Source organism: Monodon monoceros, unplaced genomic scaffold (assembly GCF_005190385.1).
Source record: "Monodon monoceros isolate NGI ecotype Baffin Bay Population unplaced genomic scaffold, NGI_Narwhal_1 Super_Scaffold_6, whole genome shotgun sequence".
NCBI lineage: Eukaryota > Metazoa > Chordata > Mammalia > Artiodactyla > Monodontidae > Monodon > Monodon monoceros.
The window spans coordinates 54,492,044-54,519,923 of record NW_021703783.1 but is presented as its reverse complement, the minus strand read 5'-3'; the positions used below and the strand labels follow the sequence as shown (position 1 = coordinate 54,519,923).

General features: G+C 43.0%; 1 protein-coding gene across 3 annotated transcripts in view; it reads left to right on the top strand.

The window, feature by feature from the left end:
• PTPRB (protein tyrosine phosphatase receptor type B) overlaps positions 1-27,880 on the top strand; it is a 116,127-nt gene that overhangs the window by 75,736 nt on the left and 12,511 nt on the right. For 2 of the 3 annotated variants that reach the window (XM_029205019.1, XM_029205018.1), the window contains 14 exons: positions 2,543-2,821; positions 3,361-3,510; positions 5,736-5,979; positions 12,152-12,258; positions 15,141-15,240; positions 16,080-16,163; positions 16,264-16,281; positions 16,404-16,485; positions 18,042-18,132; positions 18,875-18,951; positions 20,850-20,984; positions 22,292-22,414; positions 22,601-22,764; positions 24,300-24,435. In XM_029205019.1, the coding sequence (XP_029060852.1) occupies positions 2,543-2,821; positions 3,361-3,510; positions 5,736-5,979; positions 12,152-12,258; positions 15,141-15,240; positions 16,080-16,163; positions 16,264-16,281; positions 16,404-16,485; positions 18,042-18,132; positions 18,875-18,951; positions 20,850-20,984; positions 22,292-22,414; positions 22,601-22,764; positions 24,300-24,435 (1,790 nt within the window). Of the gene's footprint in view, positions 1-2,542; positions 2,822-3,360; positions 3,511-5,735; positions 5,980-12,151; positions 12,259-15,140; positions 15,241-16,079; positions 16,164-16,263; positions 16,282-16,403; positions 16,486-18,041; positions 18,133-18,874; positions 18,952-20,849; positions 20,985-22,291; positions 22,415-22,600; positions 22,765-24,299; positions 24,436-27,880 lie in introns of those variants that run through there. The other variant, XR_003791074.1, reaches the window with a different exon arrangement.

Sequence of the window (27,880 nt, the reverse complement as noted above, 5' to 3'; positions counted from 1 at the left end):
CCCAGCCGCTCCACGGCATGTGGGACCCCCCCGGGGGCACGAACCCGCATCCCCCACATCGGCAGGTGGACTCTCAACCACTGCGCCACCAGGGGAGCCCACACACAAGGCATTTTGAGATAAATACCACAGACCTCAAAGAAACAGAAGTTTTTGGTATAGGAACCTCAATCCAAATATTTATTTTTCAATAATACCCAGTAAATGTAGTTTCTGAGATCAGATCAAATAGTTATTGGCTATTGATAAAATACGAAGTTGAAAATTAGAAATTTAAGCCAGTAGCTGTTTTGTTAATTCAACAAACATTCATGCTACAAAAATTATAACTCTTTGGATATTGTATCCAAAGAGCAGTTTGGGATCAGATAGGTGTGTGTCAAGAGAAATATGTGAAAAAGAACGAAGAGTTTTAGTTTATAGCCAGATCAAGAGGGGTTTGCAGTGGCATATTGTGGGCTGTGTAATTGAATCACAGGTGTTAGAATCTGAGAGCTCAGTTGAGGTTGGGCTGGTCAGATCGCATCTGGAATATTGTATTCGGTCCTGGATGCTAGAATTTAAGAGAAGCATTTACCAAATGGGGCGTGCCCAAGAGGAAAGCAGCCAGCACCAAGAGGGGCTCGATGCTGAGTTTTACGGGGAATGGCGGAATGAACTTTGAGGGTTGCATTAGTTCAGATTGCGTTTGGCTGTGGGTAACAGAAGACCAGAGGATTAAACAAAACAGAAGTTGAGAATTCTCATGTAAAATCATTCCAGTGCCCCATTTCTCACAAACACACTCCAGCCATGCCGAACAGCTTGCACTGCTCCACCAGCCACCTTCCCACTCCTCCCAGCACCACCCTTGGTGCCCAGGTTCATGGTTTTCTCTGCCTAAAATGCCCCTCTCCCAGTATCTAGGCGAGGTGTCATCTCTGCCAGAAAGGCTTTGCTAACTCCTGCCCACCGCTAACGCCGGAAGCAGAAAGTTGTCTGTCACTTCACACAGCATCCTCTTCCCCATTTCTTCTGGTACATTCTCTTTTCTACCTTGTATTATGACTGGTTTGGACTCATCTCCCTTCCTAGAGGTTACAGCTAATATCTTGTTCACTTCTGTACTGTTCACAGTCTCTAGAAGGGCACATCGTACACAGTAGGTACTTGTTTCTTAGTGAATGGAAATGTAACCTGAGTCTCGGAAAACAGGCAGGATTTAGAGGTGAAAAGGAGGAGAGAGAAGGAACTGAGGGAAGAGATCAAAGCAAATTTCCATATTATACTTTGTGTAAATTATCAGAATTATGGATTAGGCAGGATGTTTTCAAAGAATTTCTCCAAAGCTGAAAAAGGAGGTGTCTTTGGGTCTCAGCTGTGACTTGGTTTGAAGGGAGCTCAAAAGATTAACACGCAATTAATGTTTGAAAAGACACAATTATTGTCTGCCTCAAAGGCCAATTCTTCCTCTATCCTGAAAAATCCTCGGCTTGATTTTTTTTCCCTAAATCATCCTCATCTAACCTGCTGTGACTTAGCTTACATTTATAGACCTTGATATGAAACAGGAATTCGCTCAGGAGCACGCAGATGCCGAGTGTTTGGTGAGGACAGTGACTCCTGTAACAAAGCACGTGTCAGGGGAAGGGGGGTCGTGCTCCAAACCAGAGCAACAGGTGCTGCCGCTGGGAGGGCCAAGTAGGTCTACACATAGTTCCCAGAAGAGCATATATAACGGGGTAACCTACATGGTTTGGTTGTTAACTTGCACGGTCACGTGACTGCTTTTCTTTCAGACTCATGGTTGTGTCACTCACAGGAACAAATAAAATCAGCTGCCATTCAAGTCCCTACTGAGTCAGGCACTCTGTCAGGCAGAAGAAAGTGAACGACCATAAGCACAGGGGGATGGAAGAGTCTGGCATCTGTGGGGAATCACAGCAGTTCAGTCCCTGGGGCATGGCGTGTGAGCAGGGAGGGGCAGGCAAAAAATGGAAGACAGGGACAGAAGCCAGATGCAGAGGGTAAAAACGTCAGCAATGCCATTTCTTTCCTCATTTTAAGAACTAACATTTATTGAGCAGTTAGCGCGCCAGCCACTGTGCTGGGTGGCTGTGCATGTTTCAGCTCATTGAGTCGTTACAGTAACCATAGGAAGTAGGTATTCTTAATTTCCCCACTTTACAGATAGGGCACAGATGTGTTAAATCACTTGCCCACGAGTGAGTCGCTGGCAAACAGAATTTAAATTCAGGCAGATCAAGCTGCACCTCTCGGCTACTCTGTCCCACCTTCTATCTGACTTCTGCCACTTGATTTCAGTGCCCACGCGTTTCCAGTCACAATGGCACCCGGTGATTTTTCTAAAGGGACAGAATTTTAATGTTTAGTGTTTCTCAAAGCGGAGTCTCATAGGCAGAAATCCCCTTGGACATCTATGAAAGACAATTCACACGAAGATTGAGAATTATTTATTTAGGTCTCTGAGCTACTTGGAGCCAAAGGAGCTAAAAGGATGTCTCACAGAGTTGTGAAAAGTGTCTCTTCCTGTCTCCTTTAGAGCCAGACAAGATACAGAATCTGCATTGCCGTCCTCAGAACTCCACGGCCATCGCCTGTTCTTGGATCCCTCCCGATTCTGACTTTGATGGGTACAGCATTGAGTGCCGGAAAATGGACACTCAAGAAGTTGAGTTCTCCAGAAAGTTGGAGAAAGAAAAATCTCTGGTTAACATCATGATGCTAGTGCCCCATAAGAGATACCTGGTGTCCATCAAGGTGCAGTCAGCCGGCATGAGCAGTGAGGTGGTCGAAGACAGCACCATCACCATGATAGACCGTAAGTGTCCCTGGAGGCGCACCCAGGGCGTGTGCCTTGCTCTGTGGTATCCACCACCCCTGTTCACGTGCATACGGCTCACCCACATTAGTGTGTCTTGTTGTCACTTGAAGAGGATCTGAAAGGCTCTGGGAAGTAGAAACATTTCTCTGTGTAACGCATCCTGGCAGCAAACAAGTTAAATGATCTTAAAGAACCTGAATGAGTTAGTATTTAAATACATCTCTTTGCCTGACACAGTTAGAGCCATAATGGAGCTTTTAAGCAGTTTGATGCTACAACTCCAGGAAATCCTGCTGAGGAGCTGCCTCTTTCATTATGTTTAATGTGCTACTGGCAAATCACTTCCTCTGCCTGCTTCCCTTCAGGAGAGGAGGAGGTTTTCTTGATTCCAAGCATTACACACACACACACACACACACACACACACACACACACACAGTCTGATGTAGGTGAGTAGAGATCTTCATTTCACTGATAGTTTATACGTAAAAGCATAGTTGTGACCCTTCTTGGTCCCCTCCCCACTCTTCTTCCAGGCCCTCCTCCTCCACCTCCACATATTCGGGTGAATAAAAAGGATGTGCTAATTAGCAAATCTTCCATCAACTTTACTTTCAACTGCAGCTGGTTCAGCGACACCAATGGAGCTGTGAAATACTTCACAGTGGTGGTGAGAGAGGCTGACGGTAAGTGATCACGAATTAACTCTGCTGTAAGACACAGGATTACTTTCCCAAAAGTCACTGTGGGAGCTCCTTTTGTGACAAGTTTTTAAAAGAAGAAAACTGAATTTTTATGTCATTTCACTTTCTCTCTGCTGGATGCAGGGAGATGTAACAGAAAACTGCTCAAAGGTTCTTTCCGCAATAAAGCCTATTATCTGCTGGGTTTAATTATTAAATGGGTGAGTAACATTAATAGCAACTACATCAGTAATAACAGTAACCATCATTTCTTGAGCCCGTACTATGTGCCAGGCACTGTTGGAAGTGCATGGCATGTACTGACTCATTCAGTCTTCTTTGCTACTTATTCAGTCCCGTTCGGCTCCCTTGTTCTGCCATTAAGCAGCTATATGCTTCATCTGCCTTCCCCCCTTCCTGTCTCAATACCTGCACCAATCATACACTCCCAAACCACCCACCAATTCACAAAAATATTCAAAAGCTTAAAAGAGGGGAAAAAATCATCATGAAGAGCATTCCTCCTTTCTCTACTGAATTTTCAATAATATGTTTCATTATCTAGTCCACTAAATTATTCAGTGTTACCCAATTCTTATGGATCAGGCAAATACTAGGTAATTCTTATAATAACATTCCATACAGCCACCCGGTATGATCTTTAGAGCTTATTACATCAGCATTTATCAAATCATCTACAGGAGTGCTGTATCTGGGGACACACATGTCCATATGTGTATTTGCCACTGAGGTCTTGTGTGTTATTTCTCCAAAACAGATGTCTGTGTCTGGAATGACATTAATATATTCTACATGTCTTATATTTTTCAAAATTGTTTAAGGTGCTGCACTGGAGTTTCTTAAGCATCCCAGACTATTTTGACTATTTTAACCCATTTGTGGGCAGTGGGAGGCTTTAAACCTGCCATGACAAATGTTGGAGCTAAACAGTATTTCGTTCTCACTGTGTATTTTTACATTTTATTTAATTGTACTAGAGCTGGTTATGCATAATTAATTCAATAATTTCAAGGGTCAGTGCTGCATTCCAAGTTTCCTCACACATCCTAATTGGAGATAAATAGGTGAACTGTAGAGAGACTTTAAATTTAAGTAGGCTGCCCTGAAGACAGTGTTTTCCTACCTGAATATAAGGCAGTAGCTGAAAAAAAGTAATACCCCAGAATTCAGCCTCGTGTGTTCCAGCCACGTGGGTTTCAATTATTGATGTCCATGGAGATGGGCTGTGCTCCCCCTGGTGGTCTAAGATAACAAGCCATCTCACATAAGTGTCATTTAGAGCATATATACTCTTCCTAAAGGCAACCTTCCTTTTAATTACTGCCAACAGGATAATATTTCTAAGATCCATTCATTTTTGAGCAAATTTTATTAAACAATAAAAGTTTAATAAATTGAGATTGAGTCCAGGACACAAAGAAGCCCCACAGTACCACTCCTTAAAGTTCACTGTAAATGGTATCCAATCTCTATAATATTTTCCTTCCTAATTATGCTTTCCTCCAGCCAACATCAAAACGAGTTTGCAGTGCCAAAACACACAGCAGGCTGGGTGGACAGGGGAAGAGTTCTGGGAAGTGTTCTGCATGAGGGACCAAATTTAAGCCAGGATTAAGCTGTACTCAAGATAACAGAGCAGGACACAGAGCAATTATCAGACTGGGCACGGCACGGGGAGCGTGCCTATGAGGCGACTGCTCTGGCCTCAGACCTGATTCCTCTTATCTCTTCCCCATTTCCCAGGTCATAGGGATCTCCTTATTCGCTCAGCTACAATGGTTATTGGCAAGGTAGAGACCTTTTTGAGTGGCTTGACTCTCACAGTGGGGAGTGTCCAACTTTCTGGAGTTACGGGACACATTATCATTTGATGCATGAGCCACCCTCTCGTTCACACATATTTTCTTTCCTAGAAAAATGATTGTGTGTGTGTGTGTGTGTGTGTGTCCGTGTGTGTGTCGGTGTAGATGAATATGCATATATAAAATTTTGTATATACACTATTTATTTTTAATTTTTACTTATTTTAGAAAAAGTGAATTAAATTAATTTCATTGGGAGAATTTCATAGCATCCTTTGAGATCACAGATTCTGCACTCCAGGGATGACTACAGATAGTGGGTGAGGAGGTAACCTCAGAAACCTGGTTAGAAATGACTGAAGTCACAAGAAAGTCAGTGCTTCACTGTGGGTTTTCTCCCTCCAGGCAGTGATGAGCTGAAGCCAGAACAGCAGCACCCTCTGCCCTCCTACCTGGAATACAGGCACAATGCCTCCATTCGGGTGTACCAGACTGATTATTTTGCCAGCAAATGTGCGGAAAGTCCTGACAGCAACTCTAAGAGTTTTAACATTAAGCTTGGTGCAGAGATGGAGAGCCTGGGTGGAAAATGTGATCCCAATCAGCAAAAATTTTGTGACGGACCGCTGAAGCCACGCACGGCCTACAGGTTAGATGTATTACCGTCATTTTGCTAGAAGGGACGTGCTCCATCACTGGGCGCTCAGCTCTCTGGGCCTCTGATGCACATGAGCTCCTGTAGATTAATAAACTGCGTTACAAGAGTGCTCTACATTTTACTAGGTAATTTATAAAAGTTGTGTTCCTGCCTGCATTCACAGGTAATGTGTAAAGAAGGCTTTCGCATTGTGCAAAAGCTCCAATTCGTTATGTGAAGAATTGAAGGTTCTTAATAGATTGTCCTTTCTCCTAAAACTTCTCTAGTATGAATCAGACAATTTACTTACTATGTTAACAATTGTGAAAATGTCCAAATAGAAAGATTGAGTTCAGGGAGACTCAAGACATATGAGGTTTTATCTTCCACTTTTAGTGAGGACTGGAATTTACCTTCTAAGGCGTAAAAGACGAAAGTGCTCTTTGGTCCAGATAGAACCCTTGAAGGGAAAGGCCCCTGAATGAGTGTAAGCACCCTCTCCTCCCAGTAAGATGGCAGATGAAAAGGAGCAGCTCTTTGGTTTGGCCCCAGGGAGCACTACTACAGCCAACAGGCCCTTCCATCTGTCGGAATTGTCTGTGCCCTTCATCTACACTATGCTCCCCGAAAGCAGGTATAAGTATACACAGCCCCCCAAACCAGGATCCCCAAGAGATAGAGAACCTAGGCTTCCATCTTGGGTATAAGGCCACAGGCATCCAAGATTAATACTTCTGCAGACGATGTGCCTTCTCTGTTGGGTGTTGGCAGAGCTGATATCCAGCCAGTATGGCAGTCAGTCAGGTTCTCTATGGGCCAGTGTCCATTCTGGTTGGCAGTGTCCAGGTCTTATTAACTCTTGCATATTTTGAGTATCACCCCTGAATTTCAGCAGAAACTTTTCTGCCAGCTCCAAAAGGAGACAGTGACACGGCATCATGTCATTCTTAGCCCCTCCCTTGCATCCACAAAGGCAGGCCAACAGTTTCCCTAAAACAGAGGACTCACTTTGAGCAGGGACTCTGTATAGCTACCTCTGCCCAGGACTCACCACAAAAGTGCTACTGCCACACAGCCAAGGTTGGCACCTCCAAAGTAAACACACACAAACTTATTAGTGATATTTGCTTGAGGAAAAGGCCATAGGAGCCTACCTGAAGGAGATGAGATCTCAGACAGAGCAAAGGAGAAATATAAAAGAGATCAGAACGCCGGGATCCTTTAGTTCCTATTAGAATCAAGAGATGCCTCAGCTCCTTGGTCACTTGGGCTCCAGGAAATTTGAGGAAAAGTCTCCTAAGGGCTATTTTCTCTTTGTGGGTTGGAAAGTTGAGGCTGTTTTTGTTTGTTTTCTGGTTTGCTTTTTGAAAGAGAAGGAGAGAAGATGACTCATTACTATGTTTAAGAAAGAGAACAAGGGGCTTCCCTGGTGGCGCAGTGGTTGAGAGTCCACCTGCCGATGCAGGGGACACGGGTTCGTGCCCCGGTCCGGGAAGATCCCACATGCCGCGGAGCGGCTGGGCCCGTGGGCCATGGCCGCTGAGCCTGCGCGTCCGGAGCCTGTGCTCCGCAATGGGAGAGGCCACAACAGTGAGAGGCCCGCATAATGCAAAAAAAAAAAAAAAAAGAGAACAAGAAGCTAGAGAGAGTTCATGTGTGGACCAGGCCCCCAGTCTCCCAGCACACTCCTTCCTGTTCATAACAGCGGCCAAGGTCCTAGGAAGAGGCCCTGCAATTGGAGTTCCAGCACTGCCACTTTTCAGCTGTGTAACCTTGTAAATGGCCTTTCAGTTCTCTAATTCTCACTTACCTCATCTGCAAAACATCGCAGGACTGTCCTGGGGAGTCATGTAGATGACAGATCAAACCTAGCCATGTCCCTTCTAGATTAAGGTCTTTCAGTGTTTGCCATTCATTTCCAGGAGCAAGTGAAGATTCCAGAGCAGGGCACACAAAGCCCCTGCCTCCTCCCTCCTGCCTGCCCCGCCAGCTTTGTCTCCCACCATTTGCCCCAAGTACACTCTGCCCTTTTGCTTTGCCCTGTTCCTCTGAGTTCCCTTAAATCTGGCTCTCTTAGACCCCTGAGCCTTTGCACATCCTTTTCACTCTATTTGGGATGCCCTCCACTCTCCCGTCTGACTGGTGAATTGCTTCATACACTTTAAAAGCCAGCTCAATCTGCAACTAGCCCGCGCCACCCCTGTTAACCCACAGCTGGGCAGTAGGGCCCTCAGCTACATTTCCACAGCACCCAGTCTCTACACCCCTCTAATCCTCCAGTTAGCAGTGGTTTTTAAGCCCTTTGTTTAATAGCCTACCCTCTTCACTAGGCTTCAAGAGCTCACAGTCCAATAGGGGAGACAGACATGACATCGGTCACAAAACAATATGGCAAGTACTGGGCACAAAAGAGACGCCATTAAGTGTTTATGAACAAACAAGGAAATGAGCCAAGATGCTCTGTGAAGAGTTACACATTCTTATTATAGCTTAATCACCTCCTGCCGTACTAATTTGTTTTCTAGGACACAGCTTTCCTCTATTTCTCCACATTTCGTTCACTCCTGTGAACAGCATGCCACGCAGATAATGCTTGATACGAGCACAGAGAACCGCATGCTGAGTGACCCCCCGTGTGGTAGCTGCTGAACCCAGGCTCTGTGCAGGCAGAATTCTGCCTGTCTCACGACGATAATCACCATGGTGACCCTCAATGCTCTCAGGCATCTTTTTCTTCAGAGAGAATAGGTAGACAGGAAGGAACATGGAAAAAGAAAAATTAGGATTGAAAAGAAATGAGAAATGCTAGGTTTAGCTGATACGCAAGTTTATTATGTCAACGAATGTATAATGTGTTTCCGTTCATTGTTGGGTTCCTACTATCCGGGTATATAATTAGCGTTGTTCCATATGGGAAGAGAATGGGTGGATCATGATGGGTGAGAAGCAGTTTGGTGGTTGGGGAAGTGCTGATCTGTTTTTGTTTCTATTCTAAATAGAATAGCAATGTGACCACAATCAGGTTTCAGCTTCTCTTGACCTCATTTTCCTCAAATGAAGGAAACTGAACCACATGATCTGTAACTTTGTGCTATAGAATTCTGATTCTGGACACATTTAAAGTTGAAAAACTTACTATCAGATATCAGTTCATTAAAATAATCTTATATACATAAACAGAAGACATGTCTGTAAAATATGGGCAGAAATGTTGAAGGACATAAGAGGGGTATAGGTAAATAAATGCTATGAAGTTTCAGAAGGCTTCCTGAAGGAGGTATCATTTTGGCTGGGTGCTGAAAAGTAGGGAAGAATTTGAAACTATGGAGATAGAGGCAAGAGGAGATTCACAGTGCAGAGGCAGAAATACACAGATTGTTTAGAGAAGAGCAAATACTCCCATTTGAAAGTGGGGGTCGTGTAGAGGGGTAGTGGGGAAGACAAAAGCAGGAAGATAGGATGGGACAGGATTCTGAATAGGTGCTAATTGCTGGGCTAGGAAATGTGGTTGTGGTGTCCATTACTGGAAGGGTTTAAGGGCAGAGTTCCTGTGGACCTGCTAGTTTTAAGCCAAGCCTACGGTAAGTCATTATCTCCTTCCAGGGTTCCTAAAGGCCCTTATTCATCTGGATCCATTTTGTACTTTGCGTTTGCACTTATGAATCCCAGAATTCTAGAGCAGGACCTGTCAAGGTTGTTATACCCAATGCTTTTATTTTCACAGTTGAGAAAACTGAGGCATAAAGAACTTTGGGAACCATTCACCTAATCAGTGACAGTGAGAGCTAGACCTCAAACCCTATGCTTCCTAGCCCAGGCCCTTTTTGCCACCCCTCCAACAGAAGTCACTGCTGTTAAACCAAAACTAAGCCAGGAGGAAATAAGAGAAAGAGATTTGGACTACGAGTCAGAAAGTACTGAGTTTGGTTTTCTTTTACCAGCTTTCTCTATGATCTTGAGTGAGAAATGGAATCTCCCCAAGCTTCAGGTTCCAAATCTCTGAAATAATATCATAACCTTCTTATATTGGAGAGGTTGGAGATGGTCAAATAGAATCATATTTATAAAAGTTCTTCACACTTACAAATCACTATACAAATAAAAGAAACTTTTTAACATCTTTGTTGGAGTATAATTGCTTTACGATGGTGTGTTAGATTCTGCTGCATAACGAAGTGAATCAGCTATACATATACATATATCCCCATATCCCCTCCCTCTTGCGTCTCCCTCCCACCCTCCCTATCCCACCCCTCTAGGTGGTCACAAAGCACCAAGCTGATCTCCCTGTGCTATGCGGCTGCTTCCCACTAGCTATCTATTTTACATTTGGTAGTGTATATATGTCCATGCCACTCTCTCACTTCGTCCCAGCTTACTCTTCCCTCTCCCCATGTTCTCAAGTCCATTCTCTATGTCTGCATCTTTATTCCTGTCCTGCCCCTAGGTTCTTCAGAACCTTTTTTTTTTTTTTAGGTTCCGTATATATGTGTTAGCATACAGTATTTCTTTTTCTCTTTCTGACTTACTTCACTTTGTAGGACAGTCTCTAGGTCCATCCACCTCACTACAAATAACTCAATTTCAATTCTTTTTATGGCTGAGTAATATTCCATTGTACATATGTGCCACATCTTCTTTATCCATTCATCTGTTGATGGGCATTTAGGTTGCTTCCACGTCCTGGCCATTGTAAATAGTGCTGCAATGAACGTTGTGGTACATGTCTCTTTTTGACTTATGGTTTTCTCAGGGTATATGCCCAGTAGTGGATTGCTGGGTCGTATGGTAGTTGTATTCTTAGTTTTTTAAGGAACCTTCATACTGTTCTCCATAGTGACTGTATCAATCTACATTCCTACCAACAGTGCAAAAGGGTTCCCTTTTCTCCACACCCTCTCCAGCATTTACTGTTTGTAGGTTTTTTGATGATGGGCATTCAGACTGGTGTGAGGTGATACCTCATTGAAGTTTTGATTTGCATTTCCCTAATGATTAGAGATGTCGAGCATCCTTTCATGTGTTTGTTGGCAATCTGTATATCTTCTCTGGAGAAGTGTCTGTTTAGGTCTTCTGCCATTTTTGGATTGGGTTGTTTGTTTTTCTGATATTGAGCTGCATGAGCTGCTTGTATATTTTGGAGATTAATCCTTTGACAGTTCCTTCGTTTGCAAATATTTTCTCCCATTCTGAGGGTCGTAAAAGAAACTCTTTTCATGGGAGAGACTCCTTTCAATGTCCAAAGGTATAATACATTAGCAACACACACCAACTCCTCCCCTCCCACTTAATGTGTGTTGACTGCTTGTTACCCTTTGGGGACATTGTACAATACCTCCATCAACAGTCTGTTATTCCTGAAGTACAACTTTTGACTTGGAAGGTTTCTTTTAGAGATGGAAATTATAGATGTGATTGATCAGTATCAGCTTGAAGATGATACCTGAACCTGGGCATGAGTGAGAAGGAGAGGGCAAAAGGTCAGAACAATTTGTCCTGGCTGGTACTAATGTCGGTACTACTTCAGCATATTACAGGATGTGCCCAGATACTTTTGGGTTGAGCAAATCTAGATTTTTTTTTTAAGGAAAAAAGAATCGTCCATTACTTTTCCTAAGATTTAAATTAACCCTAGAAAAAGTTTTCCCATATAAACTGATCCTCATACTCTCAGTAAACCTATAGTCTAGGAAACTTCAGGATAGAACAGACTGAAGAGGTCACCCAAGCCAATCTATAACTTAGTGCAGGGCTGCTGTCCTACAGATTCCCTGAGAGCTGGTTCTCCAGTCTCTGCTTACACACCCTCAATGACTGGAAGCTCACTACCTATGCGGCAGCTCATACTCTAGATGTTAGAAAGTGATTTTTTGTTCCCATATCGCCCTATGACTTCAGCCTACTAAGCTTAGTTTTACATTCAAGAATGTAAACCTCGAGGTGATAGGGACTTATTCTTTGCAGTATATCCAGCTCCTGGACAGGTACTGGCACACAGTAGGGGCTCAATAAATATTTGATGAATAAATGAATGAATGCATGAATGCACGAACCCAGGGCTATCTGATTTCATAATTCATACCCTACCCTACATACATATTGACCAGGTGACCACCCTGTTTCTCCTTGACCCTACTGTGGTGAGTCACTAATTTGTACTTAAATAAATTGGTTTTCTTTTCAGAATCAGCATTCGGGCTTTTACCCAGCTATTTGATGAGGACCTGAAGGAATTCACAAAGCCACTCTATTCAGACACATTTTTCTCTTTGCCCATCACCACTGAGTCAGGTAAGGCTAACCTTTCCATCGACTTTACATAGTCTGCCAAACACCATGTCACCTACAAGAGCCTCTAGTGGGGAGATCTGGGGACTTGGCTGATGGTGGTAAGGGGAACATTTATTTTTGCTTGGATTTTAATCTTTATATGATCATGGATTGATGTGGATTAGAGGAATTTCACAACTTCTGTAGCAGAATGGACTGAAAGGGGATTAATCGTGTAAAGAAGTTAGAAAGAAATACCTGATTTTTTTCCTATTAAACATGAATTTTTTAAAAAACCATTCAAATCAAGAGCTTGCACAGGCCAAAACAGAAGTAGGTACAAAAGGCTTTCAAGTCGTTAGTGGGAATGTGTATATGAAATGTATACATAGAAATGCATAGGAAAAAAAGACTAGAAGGAAAAAACACCAAAGTATTAATGATGAATATCTCAGAGTAGTGGGATTACAGGTGACTTTTTTCCTTTTGTTTATTATACGTTGCTTTTACATGATACAAAATGTTAACTTGGCTTTACATAAATTTATGTTAGAGGGAAAGCCTGAGTAATAATAGTAGCTAATTTTACTTTTCATCCTGTGGAGCAGCAGTTTTAAGCATTGTGCTTAGAATATACCTGATCCTCACTACCACCTTTTGAGGTAGATCCTATTATCATCCCCATTTTAAAGGTGAGGATTTGAGATACCAAGAGTTTATGTAACTTGCCCAAGATAGCAGAGCTGCAATTCTGGTACTTTCTGCCTGACCTCTCAACCTCTGCACTGCTCAGATTCAGAATATTTCCAACATGCTGAGAATGGCTTTATTTTTTAGCACATTGTTCTTTGATACCATTATCTGCCCAGCCTTTCCCTGTACCCAGCCTTCCACAATGCTTGGTCTCAGGAAGTTCTTCTTTATAGCTAAAACAGTCTCTCATGCTGTATGACAAAAGATGACTCAGCCTCACAAACACTCCCATCTATTTATGCCAAATATAGGGATAATTTCCCACTTTTCAAACCAAAAAGGGATCAGAACACAGGAGGATTTAGATGTGTTTGCTTATAATTTAATGTTAAGTAAGGGATTTGTAAACACAATTCTTCCCTTTTTAAATTATTGTTATACAACAAAAATTGTATGTAGTCCAATAAAGGAAGATAGTAAACATATATCCAAAAAAGAATATTAACCACAGTAAAAGGAACATGACTGTGTTGATTTGGTAAGTCTTGAAAAGCACATTGAATAAACAAATCCAAGGGCTTAAAATGCAACTTCAGAAATGGACTACTCCACAGACCTAAATGTAAGAGCTAAAATGATCAAACTTTTAAAAGAAAACATAGGAGTAAATCTTTGTGACCTCGACTTAGGAGATGGTTTCTTAGCTATGATACCAAAAGCACAAGCAACAACAACAACAAACTAGGTAAACGGGACTTAATTAAAATTCAAAACTCTTGTGCTTCAAAGGACACCATAAAGAAAGTGAAAAGACAACCCACAGAATGGGAGAAACTATTTGCAAATCATATATCTGATAAAGGTCAAGTATCCAGAACATACAGAACACTTACAACTCAATAATAAAAAGACAAATAACACAATTTAAAAATGGGTAAAGGATGTGAATAGACATTTCGCCAAAGACAATACATAAATGTCCGATAAGCACATGGAAAGATGCTCAACATCATTAGACATTAGGGAAATGCAAATCATAACCACAATAAAATACTACTTCACACCCACTAGAATGGCTATCATCAAAAAGACAATAACAAGTGTTAGTAAGGATATGGAGAAATCTGAACCCTTATACATTGCTTGTAGAATGTATCAACAAAATGATGTAACTTCTTTGGAAAACAGTTTTGCAATTTCTCAAAATATTAAACCTAGAGTTACCCTGTGACCCAGCAATTCCACTCCTAAGTGTATACCCAAGAGAAATTAAAATAAAAACTTGTATATGGAGATTCATAGCAGCTTTATTCATAATAACCAAAAAAATAGAAAGAACCCAAATGTCCATCAATGGCTGAATGGATAAACAAAATGTGATATATCCACACAGTGGAATATTATTCAGCATAAAAAGGAATGAAATACTGATACATGCCACAACATGGATGAACCTTGAAAGCATGCTAAGTGAAAGAAGCCAATCACAAACAAAGCACATACTTATTACTCAATTTATTGTCCAGAATAGGCAAATCTATGAAGACAAAGTAGATTAGTGGTTGCCAGGGTCTAGGGAGAGGGAATGAAGAATGACTGCTAAGGGGCATTGGGGATTCTTTTAGGGGGGTGATGAAAATGTTATAAAATTGAATGTAAAATAATTGAATTGCGCAGTTTAAATTGGTGAATAGTATGGCATGTGAATTATATTTCAATAGACTGTTTTTAAAATGGGCTACCTGTTCATAAACTCCCAGTGCCAGTATCGAACCAGATAATAAAAATGGAATTTCATTAAAATAATTCTGAGCCATTCACTGGCTTTGCCAATGTCCCAGATGCTGTAAAACACGTTTCGTACAAGTGAAATAGCATCTTTACCTTGGTGGCAAACTGCTGGCCTTTATCTCAAGTGTCCCAAAGCTTTACATACAAGCATAGATGAAGTCCCAAATTCCTTTATAAGCGGAACACCATTGACTCCAAAAGTATAAGGACCAACCTGCTGTCACTTGGTAGTAGCCAACGTCTCATCTGTTCAGCTGCGTACCACTTAGCCTTTCGATAGTAAATGCCTTAGTGTGGCCATCGTTTGAATCCTTCCGTAATAACGTTCCTAGGGAGATAGGGTTCCAATAGCTATCTTACTGGTTCTTTAACACTAATTTTCCCACCTGGGTTTGTTGTTGCCCTCTGGATTATTGTAGAGCCTTTGTTTGGAGTTATTGAAGGTGTGAGTGCTGGTCTGTTCTTAATTGGCATGCTGGTAGCTGTTGTTGCCTTATTAATCTGCAGACAGAAAGCCAGGTGAGTACAAAGATCCCTTTGGCAATTGGGTCCACAATTTTAAAGATGCAACTGAAAATGCTCTTTAGCCTGAAAAGTAAGGAGGGAAAAATCATTTAATTTCTCCAGGTTAAATCACCTTTGTTTGTTCAGAAAAACAAGAATCAAACCCTAAAACCATGACTCACTTTTTTCAGCTTCTCTACATAACCACTGCTGAGTCTTGCCCTCACCAAATGACTGAGGGGCCATCTGTAGCCTCATTTGGATGTGAAATAGCTCCTTTGGCACAGGAAAAAAAAATCGTGTGTGTGGTTCAGTTACCTCACGAAGACAGAGATGTCTGCAAATTGTATGCCCGAATACTTTTCTGAAATATGTTGAAAAGTATGGTTGACACATCCATTTTGTGGCTCATATCTGCCATGCTAACTTAAGAAGGGACCAAAAAGAACTAAACAGCATGTGGCCCCAGTGCCATGCCCTCTTCTCTTAGGGAATTTCTTTTCTTTGGCATGTCCTCTCTCTTCCAGTCATGTCTTGCCTCTAAGGTTTACTCTGTGTGTGTGTGTGTTTATAGAAAGCTTTACTGAGAGTGTGGGAAGTGATTATGACCTGTAGCCAAAAACCAGAAGACAAATCTCCAGCTATTGCAGGATGGTTTCCGAGTGGGAAAAATCTATTTCTTCTTTATGTTCTCCCTCACTTTTCCCTCCCGCAAAGGGATGTTGGCTGAGTGTAAAATGTACACGTACTGAAAAATCCATATTTGCACAAACATGCACAGCCTTACCATAAATGGAGAAATCTGTTTAAATTATTTCATAATCAGAATATAAGTCCTCTCCCTTGGGTTTCAGCCATGGTCGAGAAAGGCCCTCTGCCCGCCTGAGTATTCGTCGGGATCGACCACTGTCTGTCCACTTGAACCTGGGCCAAAAAGGGTGAGCACGTTTTCCTTCACTTCATTTATTGAAAGATGAGTTGACTGTATTACATGACATTTGCTAATGAGATCTTTCTCCTTTTGGCTTTTCTTCACAGTAACCGGAAGACTTCTTGGTAAGAGAGAGAACTCATTAGTTACTGTATTATCTGCTTTTGAAATGTAACTGGGGCTGGGTATGGCATTTTCCCTGTTCTTCAGTAATTTTCTTTTCCTTCTATTATATTTTTAACTATAGCCCCATAAAAGTAAACCAGTTTGAAGGACACTTCATGAAGCTGCAGGCCGACTCCAACTACCTTCTATCCAAGGAATACGAGGTACAACTCAGAGGCAGTGATGCTTTAGCACCCCTGGTCCTTAGCAGAATTTCCCTCCAAGCCTTCACTGTGGAATCACAGGCTGATTGGGCTCAGGAGTTAGGTTGGCACTTAAGGCCTCAGCTGAGCATTCTTTTGTGCCTGAATCCATTCCCTGCACAATATACCTCCTAGTCTCAGAGGCCATTTCGACCTCTGGAATAGTACAGCAGACAAAGCGCTACCCAGACCAGATGGTAAGAAAGAATTGACAAACTTCAAATGCAAACCAATGCTGTCAGTTGTTTTTTTTTTTTAACATCTTTATTGGAGTATAATTGCTTTACAATGGTGTGTTAGTTTCTGCTGTATAACAAAGTGAATCAGCTATACGTGTACATATATCCCCATATCCCCTCCCTCTTGTGCCTCCCTTCCACCTTCCCTATCCCACCCGTCTAGGTGGTCACAAAGCACCGAGCTGATCTCCCTGTGCTATGCGGCTGCTTCCCACTAGCTATCTATTTTACATTTGGTAGTGTATATATGTCCATGCCACTCTCCCACTTCGTCCCAGCTTACCTTTCCCCCTCCCCGTGTCCTCACGTCCATTCTCTACGTCTGTGTCTTTATTCCTGTCCTGCCCCTAGGTTCATCAGAACCATTTTTTTTCTTAGATTCCATATATACGTGTTAGCGTAGGTATTTGTTTTTCTCTTTCTGACTTACTTCACTCTGTATGACAGACTCTAGGTCCATCCACCTCACTACAAATAACTCAATTTCATTTCTTTTTATGGCTGAGTAATATTCCATTGTATATATGTGCTACATCTTCTTTATCCATTCATCTGTTGATGGGCATTTAGGTTGCTTTCATGTCCTGGCTATTGTAAATAGTGCTGCAATGAACATTAGGGTGCATGTGTCTTTTTGAATGACGGTCTTCTCTGGGTATATGCCCAGTAGCGGGATTGCTGGGTCATATGGTAGTTCTATTTTTAGTTTTTTAAGGAACCTCCATACTGTTCTCCATAGTGGCTGTATCAATTTACATTCCCACCAACAGTGGAAGAGGGTTCCCTTTCCTCCACACCCTCTCCAGCATTTATCGTTTGTGGATTTTTTGATGCTGGCCATTCTGACCGGTGTGAGGTGATACCTCATTGTGGTTTTGATTTGCATTTCTCTAATGATTAGTGATGCTGAGCAGCTTTCATGCGTTTGTTTTATACAGATTGCTGTCAGTTATTTAAGCTGGCCTTTTGCTTGCCTGGGAGACAATGTGGTTTGGTGAAAAGTGCCCAGGCTTTGGATTCAGTTCCCAGCCTTGCCACCTGTGTGACGTGGGGCGAGTGAATTATCCTGTCTGAGCCTCATCTGTAAGATGGAGATGAGACTGCCTCCTGTGGGGCTCTCGTGGGGATCAGAGCTGACGCACAGAGGTTGGATAGGAGACATTCCACAAATGCGGCTAGTGTAACATATGGTTATAGTATTATGTATCTCAGGGACTGTCTGATTTGCCCTTTTCTATCTCACATTCTTCACCTGCAAACTTATTTTTGACCTAACAGGACCTAAAAGACGTGGGTCGAAACCAATCATGTGACATTGCACTCTTGCCAGAGAATAGAGGGAAAAATCGATACAACAATATATTGCCCTGTAAGTTTTGTGTTGAAATTTGTAATACTGTCTTCCTCTAGCCATTTTTTCTCTTTTCCACGAGTAAAATGGGGCAAAGCAATATGGTATAGCTGGATATGGGAGATCAGAGGCTCTGAAAAGTCTTTAAAAAGAAATGACCTGTATGTTATTGCACTTCCCTCCAGGGAGATAACAACCAGCTGAGATTCTGGCTCTGCGAGGCCTCTTATGCTGTTGACATTTCACCATGTGGTCCTAATGCTTCTCCTTATAGAGGCCTAAGAGCAGTAACAGGGTTAACAATAAGGGCCAAGCTGGGTTTACTTAAAGTCTGTACTTAGCAATTTTATATATTTTTTGTTTGTTTGTTTATTTATATATGTACATATATTTATATGTTATCCTTACCCAATTAGGTGAAGCAATAGAAGGTAGTTTTTCTGGATTGTATTCATTCTAGCAGCGAAAGGGAGCTGGCCACTCCATCGGGCAAATGATATGGTATTACAAAGGAAAGCACAGAGGGGGCTTCAGAGAGCATTTGGCTCGTCTGCTTGTGTGTTTCTGGGTCACCTGTGCAACCAGAGGCAAGTTAGTGATCCTGTCTAAGCCTCATCTGCACAATGGAGATGAGAATACCTCCCCTGTGGGGCTGTCATGGGGGCCAGAGCTAACGCACATCAAATACCAAGCGTTCTGTAAACAGTAGGAGAATCCCCATGACTCGCTGACAAATCTCTGTCAATAAATTTCCTTACAGATGATGCCTCTCGAGTGAAGCTGTCCAATGTGGATGATGACCCGTGCTCTGACTATATTAATGCCAGCTACATCCCTGTAAGTGAACCAACCACGGGGCCATAGTAACTGGGATGAAGCTTTGACGGGTGGCTATGCTGGAGACAACCCTCCTCCAACACGTTCCCACCGTTCTAAGGTCTGGAAACATGTCAGTTTTAGAGAAAAAAAGAAAAACAGATATGTCTGATTGCCGTAAAACACAGGCTGTCCTATTCAATCACTGCTAAGGCCCAGTTTTCAAAATGGCTCTAGTCACATATGATTATAATGAGCCCAGGAGGCATTTTCAAAGGTCATTTTCGCTCTGCAGCCCTTAGTCAAGATTAGAGCTCCCTGAGGAAGCTAGACCTCCTTGGCTAAGGCTGCCTAGCTAGGGAAGCTGATTCAAAGTTATGTGGATTTTTGAAAACCACAGACACAACCCAAAGGTTGTGCCAAACCTTTGGGCTCAGATTCTGGCTAGCATTTCGCCAGCTTCCTACAGCACCTACAGTGGAAAAAGCTTTAAGGTCAGACAGACCCTGTTTGAATCCCATCTCTGCCCCTTGCTGACTCTAGGACCTCGGGCAAGTTATGTCAATTCTTTGGGCCTCCATTTCCTTTTCCAAAAAAAGTGAGGATAATATTTACCTCAAATAATCCTCCATTCACTCCATAAACACTATATAGTAAAGTGGAAGTCAGACTCTGAGCTGTGTACAAGGAGAGGCTCAGATGGAATGCTAACCCTCAGGGAACTCTCAGCAGAGTTGTGGCATCAGGAAATGACAAGGTGGGCGATGCCCTTGACAGGCTAGAATGGTGCTTCTCCGACATTAACATATGTCCACATCACCTGCAGGTCTTGTTAAAATGAAGCTTCTGACGGGACTTCCCTGGTGGTCCAGTGGTTAAGACTCTGTGCTTCCACTGCAGGGGGCACGGGTTTGATCCCTGGTTGGGGAACTAAGATCCCACATGCTACGCGTCTTGGCCAAAAAAAAAAAATTCAGCTTCTGATTCAGCAGGACTGGGGTGGGACCTGGGATTCTGTATTTCTAACAGGCTCCCAGATGATCCCTGTGCCACTGGTCTGAGGACCACTCTCTGAGTAGCGAGAGGCTATAGGTTGCTGCAGGAGCTTCTGGGAGAACATCCTCCAGCAAAAAGATAAAGGAAGGCTCAGCAGAGCAGGCACCATGCTGAGACTTGGAGGATAAATAAGGATTCGCCAGACGAGAGGCAGTGGGTAGAGCGGGGATGGGGGTGGCAGAGGTGACACAGTGTAGAGGCCCTGAGGAGAGGCAAGGAGAGAAAGAGCTTCTACTGGGATCTGCAAGTAATTCCATGCTGCTGGAGTGCAGGATGTGTGGGTGAAAATATCCTAGCTCATAGAGTTGTGGTTACAATTAAATAAGATCTGTGAAAATCCTGACCCACAACACGTTATAGGGTGGATGCTCAATAAACAGTGGGTTCTCTTCCCTTAAGTTTCCCTTGCATGGTATCTCTTACCAACAACCCAAAGTCAAGTACCTGAAATGACTAAAACTCTTCTATGTTAAATAGGGAAAGAGCCTGATCAATGTTAGTTCCTCAGACAGTCCATACACACACATACACACATGCACGCGCGCACGTGCGCGCACGCACAGGTATATATATTTACACTCATAATTGAGGGTGAAGTGTTTTCTAAATTATTGCCTGAGTCCTCCACTGCCTTTAAGAATAAACACAACCTAATAAAAAAAGAACTTGGCTCTTAACAATAGGTCAGTGTTCCGGCCTTTGTCCTTCCTGCTTCCAAGCCTTGACACGTGTTAGTATCTTTTTTCTCAAGTCAGGGCCGTGGCAAAGACTTACATCTCACCTAATCTGCAGAGCTAACCCTTTGTTTAGAGTTGTGAAGAGGCCCATTGTTTCTGACTCTCCACATTGTAAATTCATTGCAGGGCAACAACTTCAGGAGAGAATACATCGCTACTCAGGGACCTCTTCCCGGCACCAAGGATGACTTCTGGAAAATGGCGTGGGAACAGAATGTTCACAACATCGTCATGGTGACCCAGTGTGTGGAGAAGGGCCGAGTGAGTAAACGGTCTTCCTGACATACCAACCTCGCTTTCCTCCACCTGGTGTAATTCTACTCCCCATCTCCATCAGAAGTTAAAGACCAGGGCTTCCCTGGTGGCGCAATGGTTGAGAGTCCGCCTGCCGATGCAGGGGACGCGGGTTCGTGTCCCGGTCCGGGAAGATCCCACATGCCACGGAGCGGCTGGGCCCGCGAGCCATGGCCGCTGAGCCTGCGCGTCCGGAGCCTGTGCTCCACAACGGGAGAGGCCGCAACAGTGAGAGGCCCACGTACAGCAAAAAAAAAAAAAAAAAAAAAAAAGAATAAAAAGAAGTTAAAGACCATAAAAGCCAAGTAGGGGTCATGTAAGAACACTGTTAGTGAATTAAAACCACTTGGTTATAAAAGCCTCTGTTGTAAACCCAGGTGATGCCCAATTCTGATTCTGGGTCTGAAGTTTCAGTCAAAGATGTTTGCATTTGACAACTGGGATTATCAGAAGCGCCCATGACACAGAAGGATTACCTGGCCTCTCGTCTGCTCCATTCTCCGCTGTATGGAGAGAAGAGATAAACTGGCCGAGTCACTGGCGCTGTCCCTACTTTCAGGAAAGAAGGGGAAGTGAATTTTAGGCTGTGTCTGCAGAAACAAAGTAAAGTAGTTATCTGGACAAACTAAGCAAACCTCTTGTACTGGCATTTATAATCCTCTACTTTGTATGGTTACTTTGAGGATTAGAAAGAGAGATTACATGAAGTGCCCAGTAACTGTGCTCAATAATTATATGTCCACAGTCTTCTTTCGCCTGTCTCCATCTGTGAATGTGAGCTTGGCTAAATGTTCTGACTTTTCAAAGATCACATGGCACATAGCACTGGATCCAGGTTGGGACAACGATATCAAAATATAAACAGAAAAGGGCCAGGGAGACAATGCCTTCCTCTTCGCAACTGGATCTTTCTTCAGAAAAACAAACAAAACCGCGAAATTGTAAGACATGGCTTATGTGCTAGTGGAATTGAAATGCTGAGGAAATCAATAAAAACTCAACAAAAGCCATAGAACACTGAACCTGAAAGGAAAATGAATCCGAAGGTTTGCAGGGGGCGGTTTGCTCCTTGAACGGTGTCTCTCCTTCACTTGGAGCAGCAGCCCAGCTTCAGCCCTGGCCATGAGCAGGTTAATGCAAAAAAGATGGTCAGACTGCCTCAGCAGCTCACCCTGGATTCCAACTCAGGAAGACATTTCGAGGAGGGAAAGTACAGGTTCATGGAGGAGGCGCGTTTCCGGACTCACTTTTTTTTTCTGCCCGCCTTCCTCTAGGTAAAGTGTGACCATTATTGGCCAGCGGACCAGGATTCCCTCTACTACGGGGACCTCATCCTGCAGATGCTCTCGGAGTCCGTGCTGCCCGAGTGGACCATCCGGGAGTTTCGGATATGCAGCGTATGTTGGTTTGTTTGACTTCGTTTAATAACGCAGCTTGGGCAGATGAAGAACACCCGTCAGTCCTATTTTCTGCTGGTTTCTTCTCCTGTAGTTTCGCTCATAGGAATCCCTGCATGGGCACGGTTGTCAAATTTGAAGGTTTGCCTCGGGCCGTTCCTCTTATTAGCCGCTCTGCTCTTACAGGAGGAACAGCTGGACGCGCACAGACTCATCCGCCACTTTCACTATACGGTGTGGCCAGACCACGGAGTCCCGGAGACCACCCAGTCCCTGATCCAGTTTGTGAGAACGGTCAGGGACTACATCAACAGGACCCCGGGTGCCGGGCCCACCGCGGTGCACTGCAGGTACTCCGCCCCCCGGAGCCAACAAAGTGGCAGCCGGGAGTAGAAATAAGGGTGTAAGCCTGAAGAATCTAGTGGCTGGAGGATTTGTCTACCCAACCAGTCTACAGAGGCCCAGGGGATGTTCTTCCACCCTCTTCCACCCACTCCTCTCCAGCCTTATTCCTTTGCACTGTCTCTCACCCGTCACTCTCCATCTTTCTCTCCCTCTTTTTTCTACTACAGCAAATGCAAAGTTCTTCTGTGACTGCCAGGTCCCCCATAATTAGGCCCCATCTCACCCCCCTATCCAAATGCCCAGAGACTCCCGTCCCACTGTAGCCGGGGAGGAGACAGCTCACACTCATCCTTGCCTGTTACCATTCTTACTCCTGGAATGGCCTTCTCGCTCTCCTCCACCTGTGTAAAACCTAACCAGCCTTCAGGATCCCTGCTCTAGACTTCCTGCCAAGTCAAGTGGTACTTGCCACATGTGGCAACCCAATTTTGCTCTTAAATTTCTGTTCTCTCTTGACTTGTCTTTGCTTCAGTCTGTACGTCCATAAAAATCAAGCTAACAAGCAGTCTGTCACTGTCTTTCTCCCTGGGGAGCCTGGTGTTTAGCTAATTAATGTTTGCAGAAACACTCTGATAGCCCTAACTGAATGGCACTAATAAATAAAGAGCAGGGAACTGCTACAGTAAGAGAAATGTCAAATGTACTCATTTTCTCCAAATCTGCCCAGCACCCTAGGAACCCAGCTTTTATATGTCATTGGAACCCTGATGCTTTTAATAGGAACGTGAGGCTCTCAAGAGCTTCCTGCTTTCTAAAGAATGGCGGGCATTTTCACCCAATACCACTGAAAAACTGTTCTTCTTTATCTTAAAATATGTGCATCAAAAATCCCCAGGTTGTGCCATCACTTTAGGGAGCAATTTGACAATCCCTGGTAAAGCTGAAGGTGTTCATATTGCTATGATCCAGCAGTTCTGCTTCTACATATCAACCCTTGAGAAATCCCCACACACGTGCACAATGATGTTCACTGCAACACAGTTTCTAATAGAGAAAAACTAAAACTGATCTCACTGTCTATCAGTAGGGGATGGATTAATGGTGGTTTATGAACTCTACAAAAGAAATTAGATCTACATTAACAATGTAGACAAATTTCAAAAAAATATTCAATAGAAATGTTGGCAAAAGAATACATAAAACATGTTACCATTTTAGTAAATTTTGAAAACACACTGAAAGAATATATTGTGTGTGGATTTACATGAATATAGGAAGAGTATGAAAGCATGCATGGAAATGATACACAGCAAGTCCTTACCTCTGACAGGGTGGGAAGATGGAGGAAGGAAGGAGGAAAGATGGAAGGCCAGAGCCTTGGGTTATATTTCTTTGAGAGAGCACATTGAGAGAAAAAAGTATTCCTGTAGTCTCCTCTAACTTGGAAGGGAAAGGAAAGATTGTGCTAGAGTCTCTGGATGCAGTCCAGAAAGGCCAGTTTAATTAAAAAGGCTCAGTCTTTCTTTACGCTCTCTTCTAGTGCCGGTGTGGGTAGGACTGGAACCTTTATCGCATTGGACCGAATCCTCCAGCAATTAGATTCCAAAGATTCTGTGGACATTTATGGAGCAGTGCATGACCTAAGACTTCACAGGGTTCACATGGTCCAGACTGAGGTAAGAGTTCGGCTGAAGGACACAGACCAGCCTGTCTGTCTCCCTCCTCTAAAATGTCCAGGGTTTTAATCTGATAAGGGGAAAGAACTATGACTCTTTAGGAGAAGAAAGAGAATTGAATATTGATGTTTTCTGGGACTTTTTATTTTGAAACAAATTTCAGTGACCTTGAGGATGATGTATATTCTTATCTTTACTGAACTGGTTGCCCATCTTCTTTAGGTGGGTAGGAAGAAAAATGGATTTTTTTTTTTAATCAATGCATTAACATGGGGAAAGTTCAGCTAGCTCATCATGAAGGTCATTTTAAGATAGGCTGGTGATTGAGCGCAAGAACTTCAGTTAGTAAAGAGGAAACAGATTCTAATCTCTTCTCTCCTTCAGCCCACCCCAGCTGCAACCCCACACCAAGGAGTGTACATTAATTGTGAAGGATAAATGCTTCCATTTATACAGTCCTTTGACATTTGCAGGGCATTTCTGAACATGTTATCTCATTAAGTTTTCACCAAAAAAAAAAAAACAAAACAGATGAGAGGAGTATTATTTTCCATTTCCAGGCTAGAAAACTGAAGTTGAGAGGCTAAAGGGCTTTGCACAGTTATGAAGTGGCTGAGCTGGGACTTGAACCCTGTTCTAGAGAATCACAAGCCCTAAGCCCCACGTGCCCTGCCCCACAGCCTCAGAGTCAAATCTATGTCCCCAGAGAGACCAAGCCTGTCATTCCTCTGTATCATTGCCTTACCAGGCCCAAGTTCTCTTGCCCTTGTGTTTCCCAAGTAGCTCTGCAAAGTCCTCTATTAAAAAAAAAAATTGCCTATGGTCAAAAAGGTGAAAAGTTCTACATGCTACCATGTCCCCTGTTAGAGTCACAGGATACATGAAAGTTGTGCAGGTGGCCTTGCTCCACAAAACGGAGATGTCCTGCAGCAAAGACTCCCCTCGAGCTTGGTTGAGCCCACTATTGCTGAAACTGCTTTGACCCCCCCAAGATTCCCTTCTTTTTTTAAAAAAATAAATTTATTTATTTATTTATATTTGTTTTTGGCTGCGTTGGGTCTTTGTTGCTGTGCGCAGGCTTTCTCTAGTTTCGGCGAGCGGGGGCTACTCTTCGTTGCGTTGCACGGGCTTCTCATTGCGGTGGCTTCTCTCTTGTTGCAGAGCATGGGCTCTAGGCGCGGGGGCTTCAGTAGTTGCGGCTCTCGGGCTCTAGAACGCAGGCTCAGTAGTTGTGGTGTATGGGCTTAGTTGCTCTGTGGCATGTTGGATCTTCCCGGACCAGGGCTCGAACCCGTGTCCCCTGCATTGGCAGGCAGATTCCCAACCACTGTGCTACCAGGGAAGCCCCTGGATCCCCTTGTTGTATAGCACATATTAATATCCTGCAGATCCTCATATTCTGTTACACATATGAGTCATTGCCTCATACAGGCAGGGCCCACACCCAGGACCCTCTATCCCCAATTCCATAATAAAATTTTAAATATTTTATTATGAAATTTTAAAAAAATACATGAAACTAGGGAAAATAGTATAATGAATGTCAATACCCAAACCCCAGTCTCTACAGTTATTAGTATCCTGTGTTCTTTTTGCATTTATAGCCCACATACACTGTTCCCCCAGCCCATGACCTCACTGAAATATTTTAAAGCAAATCCTACTAATACTGTGTATTTAAAAACATATATATTTAATATAATATATTTTTATATTTTATATATTTATATATTATGCATTATTAATAATATTATATATTTTACTACATATATATTTTTACAGTTATATATATATATTTTTTACAGTTAAGGACTCTTTAAAAATCATGACCACAATACCATTATCACACCTAACAATTTTAATCATAATCCCTTAATATCATATAATATCTAGTCAGTGTTAAAATATCCCTAATTATCTCAAAAATTGCTTCTTACACTTAGTTTGCGTTAGAATCCAAAGTCCATACATTGCGTTTGGTTGAAGTCTCTTTTAAATTTCTTTTCATCTATAACAGTCCTCCCTCTGATTTGTTTTCTGTGCCATTTATTTGTTAAAGAAATCAGTTCATTTTCCATAGATTTTCCCACGTTCTGAATGTGGCTGACTGCTTTCTCATAATGTATTCCATTTTTCATAACGTAAGGTAATGTATTCCTCTATTTCCCACAATTTTTGTCAGTGGGTCATTAGATCTAGAGGCTTCATGAAGTCTGGGTTCCTTTTTACCACCACATGCTTCGTGGGTGGTGCTGAGTACTTCCTGTTGCATCATTTCAGGAGGCACTTCCTGTCTGTGTCTGTGTCTCTTCTCCATGCTGATGAAATGACAATGGTCATCCACCGTAACATTTCCCATCGGCCTTTCACTTAACGGTTTTGGCAGCCGCTGACGACCACTGTCTAGCTCTGTTCTTTAATTAAGGGTTGTAGAATTATATCACACTATATCATCATTGTTTTCCTTCAGCTTTTTCCACAAGACTACGAGTTCCTAGAGGGTAGGAACTTGTTTTCCTTTGCTCCAACCTCAATATTTTTTTAATCTATTAAATGAATGAACAAATATCCTACAATTATGCTGCTAAAAAGTCAGCATCAGTGTTCCATTACTAATTTGTTTTCATTTTCACAAACTCAAACCATACTTAATTTGTAATTTGGAGAAGAGGAGATTATCACATTATAAATAATCGCAAGGGGTCTGTGTGTGGCGGGGGTGGGGTTCAGGCTCCCTGGTTATTGTCAGAGCTTCTTGGGCCATGTATCACTTCTGTACACCTGCTCAGAACTCTGGAGACGCATTTTGGCAAAGAGTAGGCACCCCCTACTGTAAATATCACTGGCTAACTTCCAGGGCAGGGGCAACACGATATGCCAAAGCTTTCCCTCCTCCTTGGACATAACTCCTCTTTCCCCTGTTCTCTTCCCCTTCTCCTCCTAACCTCTGCGGATTCTATGGTTCTTGTTCTTCAGCCTGCCTTTTCAGTGTTCGAGTTCCCGAGGGTCTGTCCTCAAGGCACAGCTCTTCTTTCTCTCCATCTTCATTCTTCGTGATGTCCTCCACTCCCATGGCTTTGGGAACCACGTAGATGCTCACATGTCCCAAATCTCATTCTCCTTCCCCAGCATTCACCTGAGTACCTGCCTCCTGGGCAGTTCCACCAGGAAGCTTTACAGTCATCTCATCTCCAACTCAAAACCCTCATTATCTTTCTTTAAAAACGTAAACAACAGAGACTTCCCTGGCAGTCCAGTGGTTAGGACTCCGTGCTTCCATTGCAGGGGGCCCAGGTTTGATCCCTGGTTGGGGATCTGACTTCTGTTCCCACAGTTCCCATAGTTACATCTGAGCAGTGACTAAGCCCTGTACATTCTACCAAGCATCTTTCTCCTTGTTCTAGTCTCTCGCCCCTGCCTTTGCCCAGCTCTTCACTAACCCCCA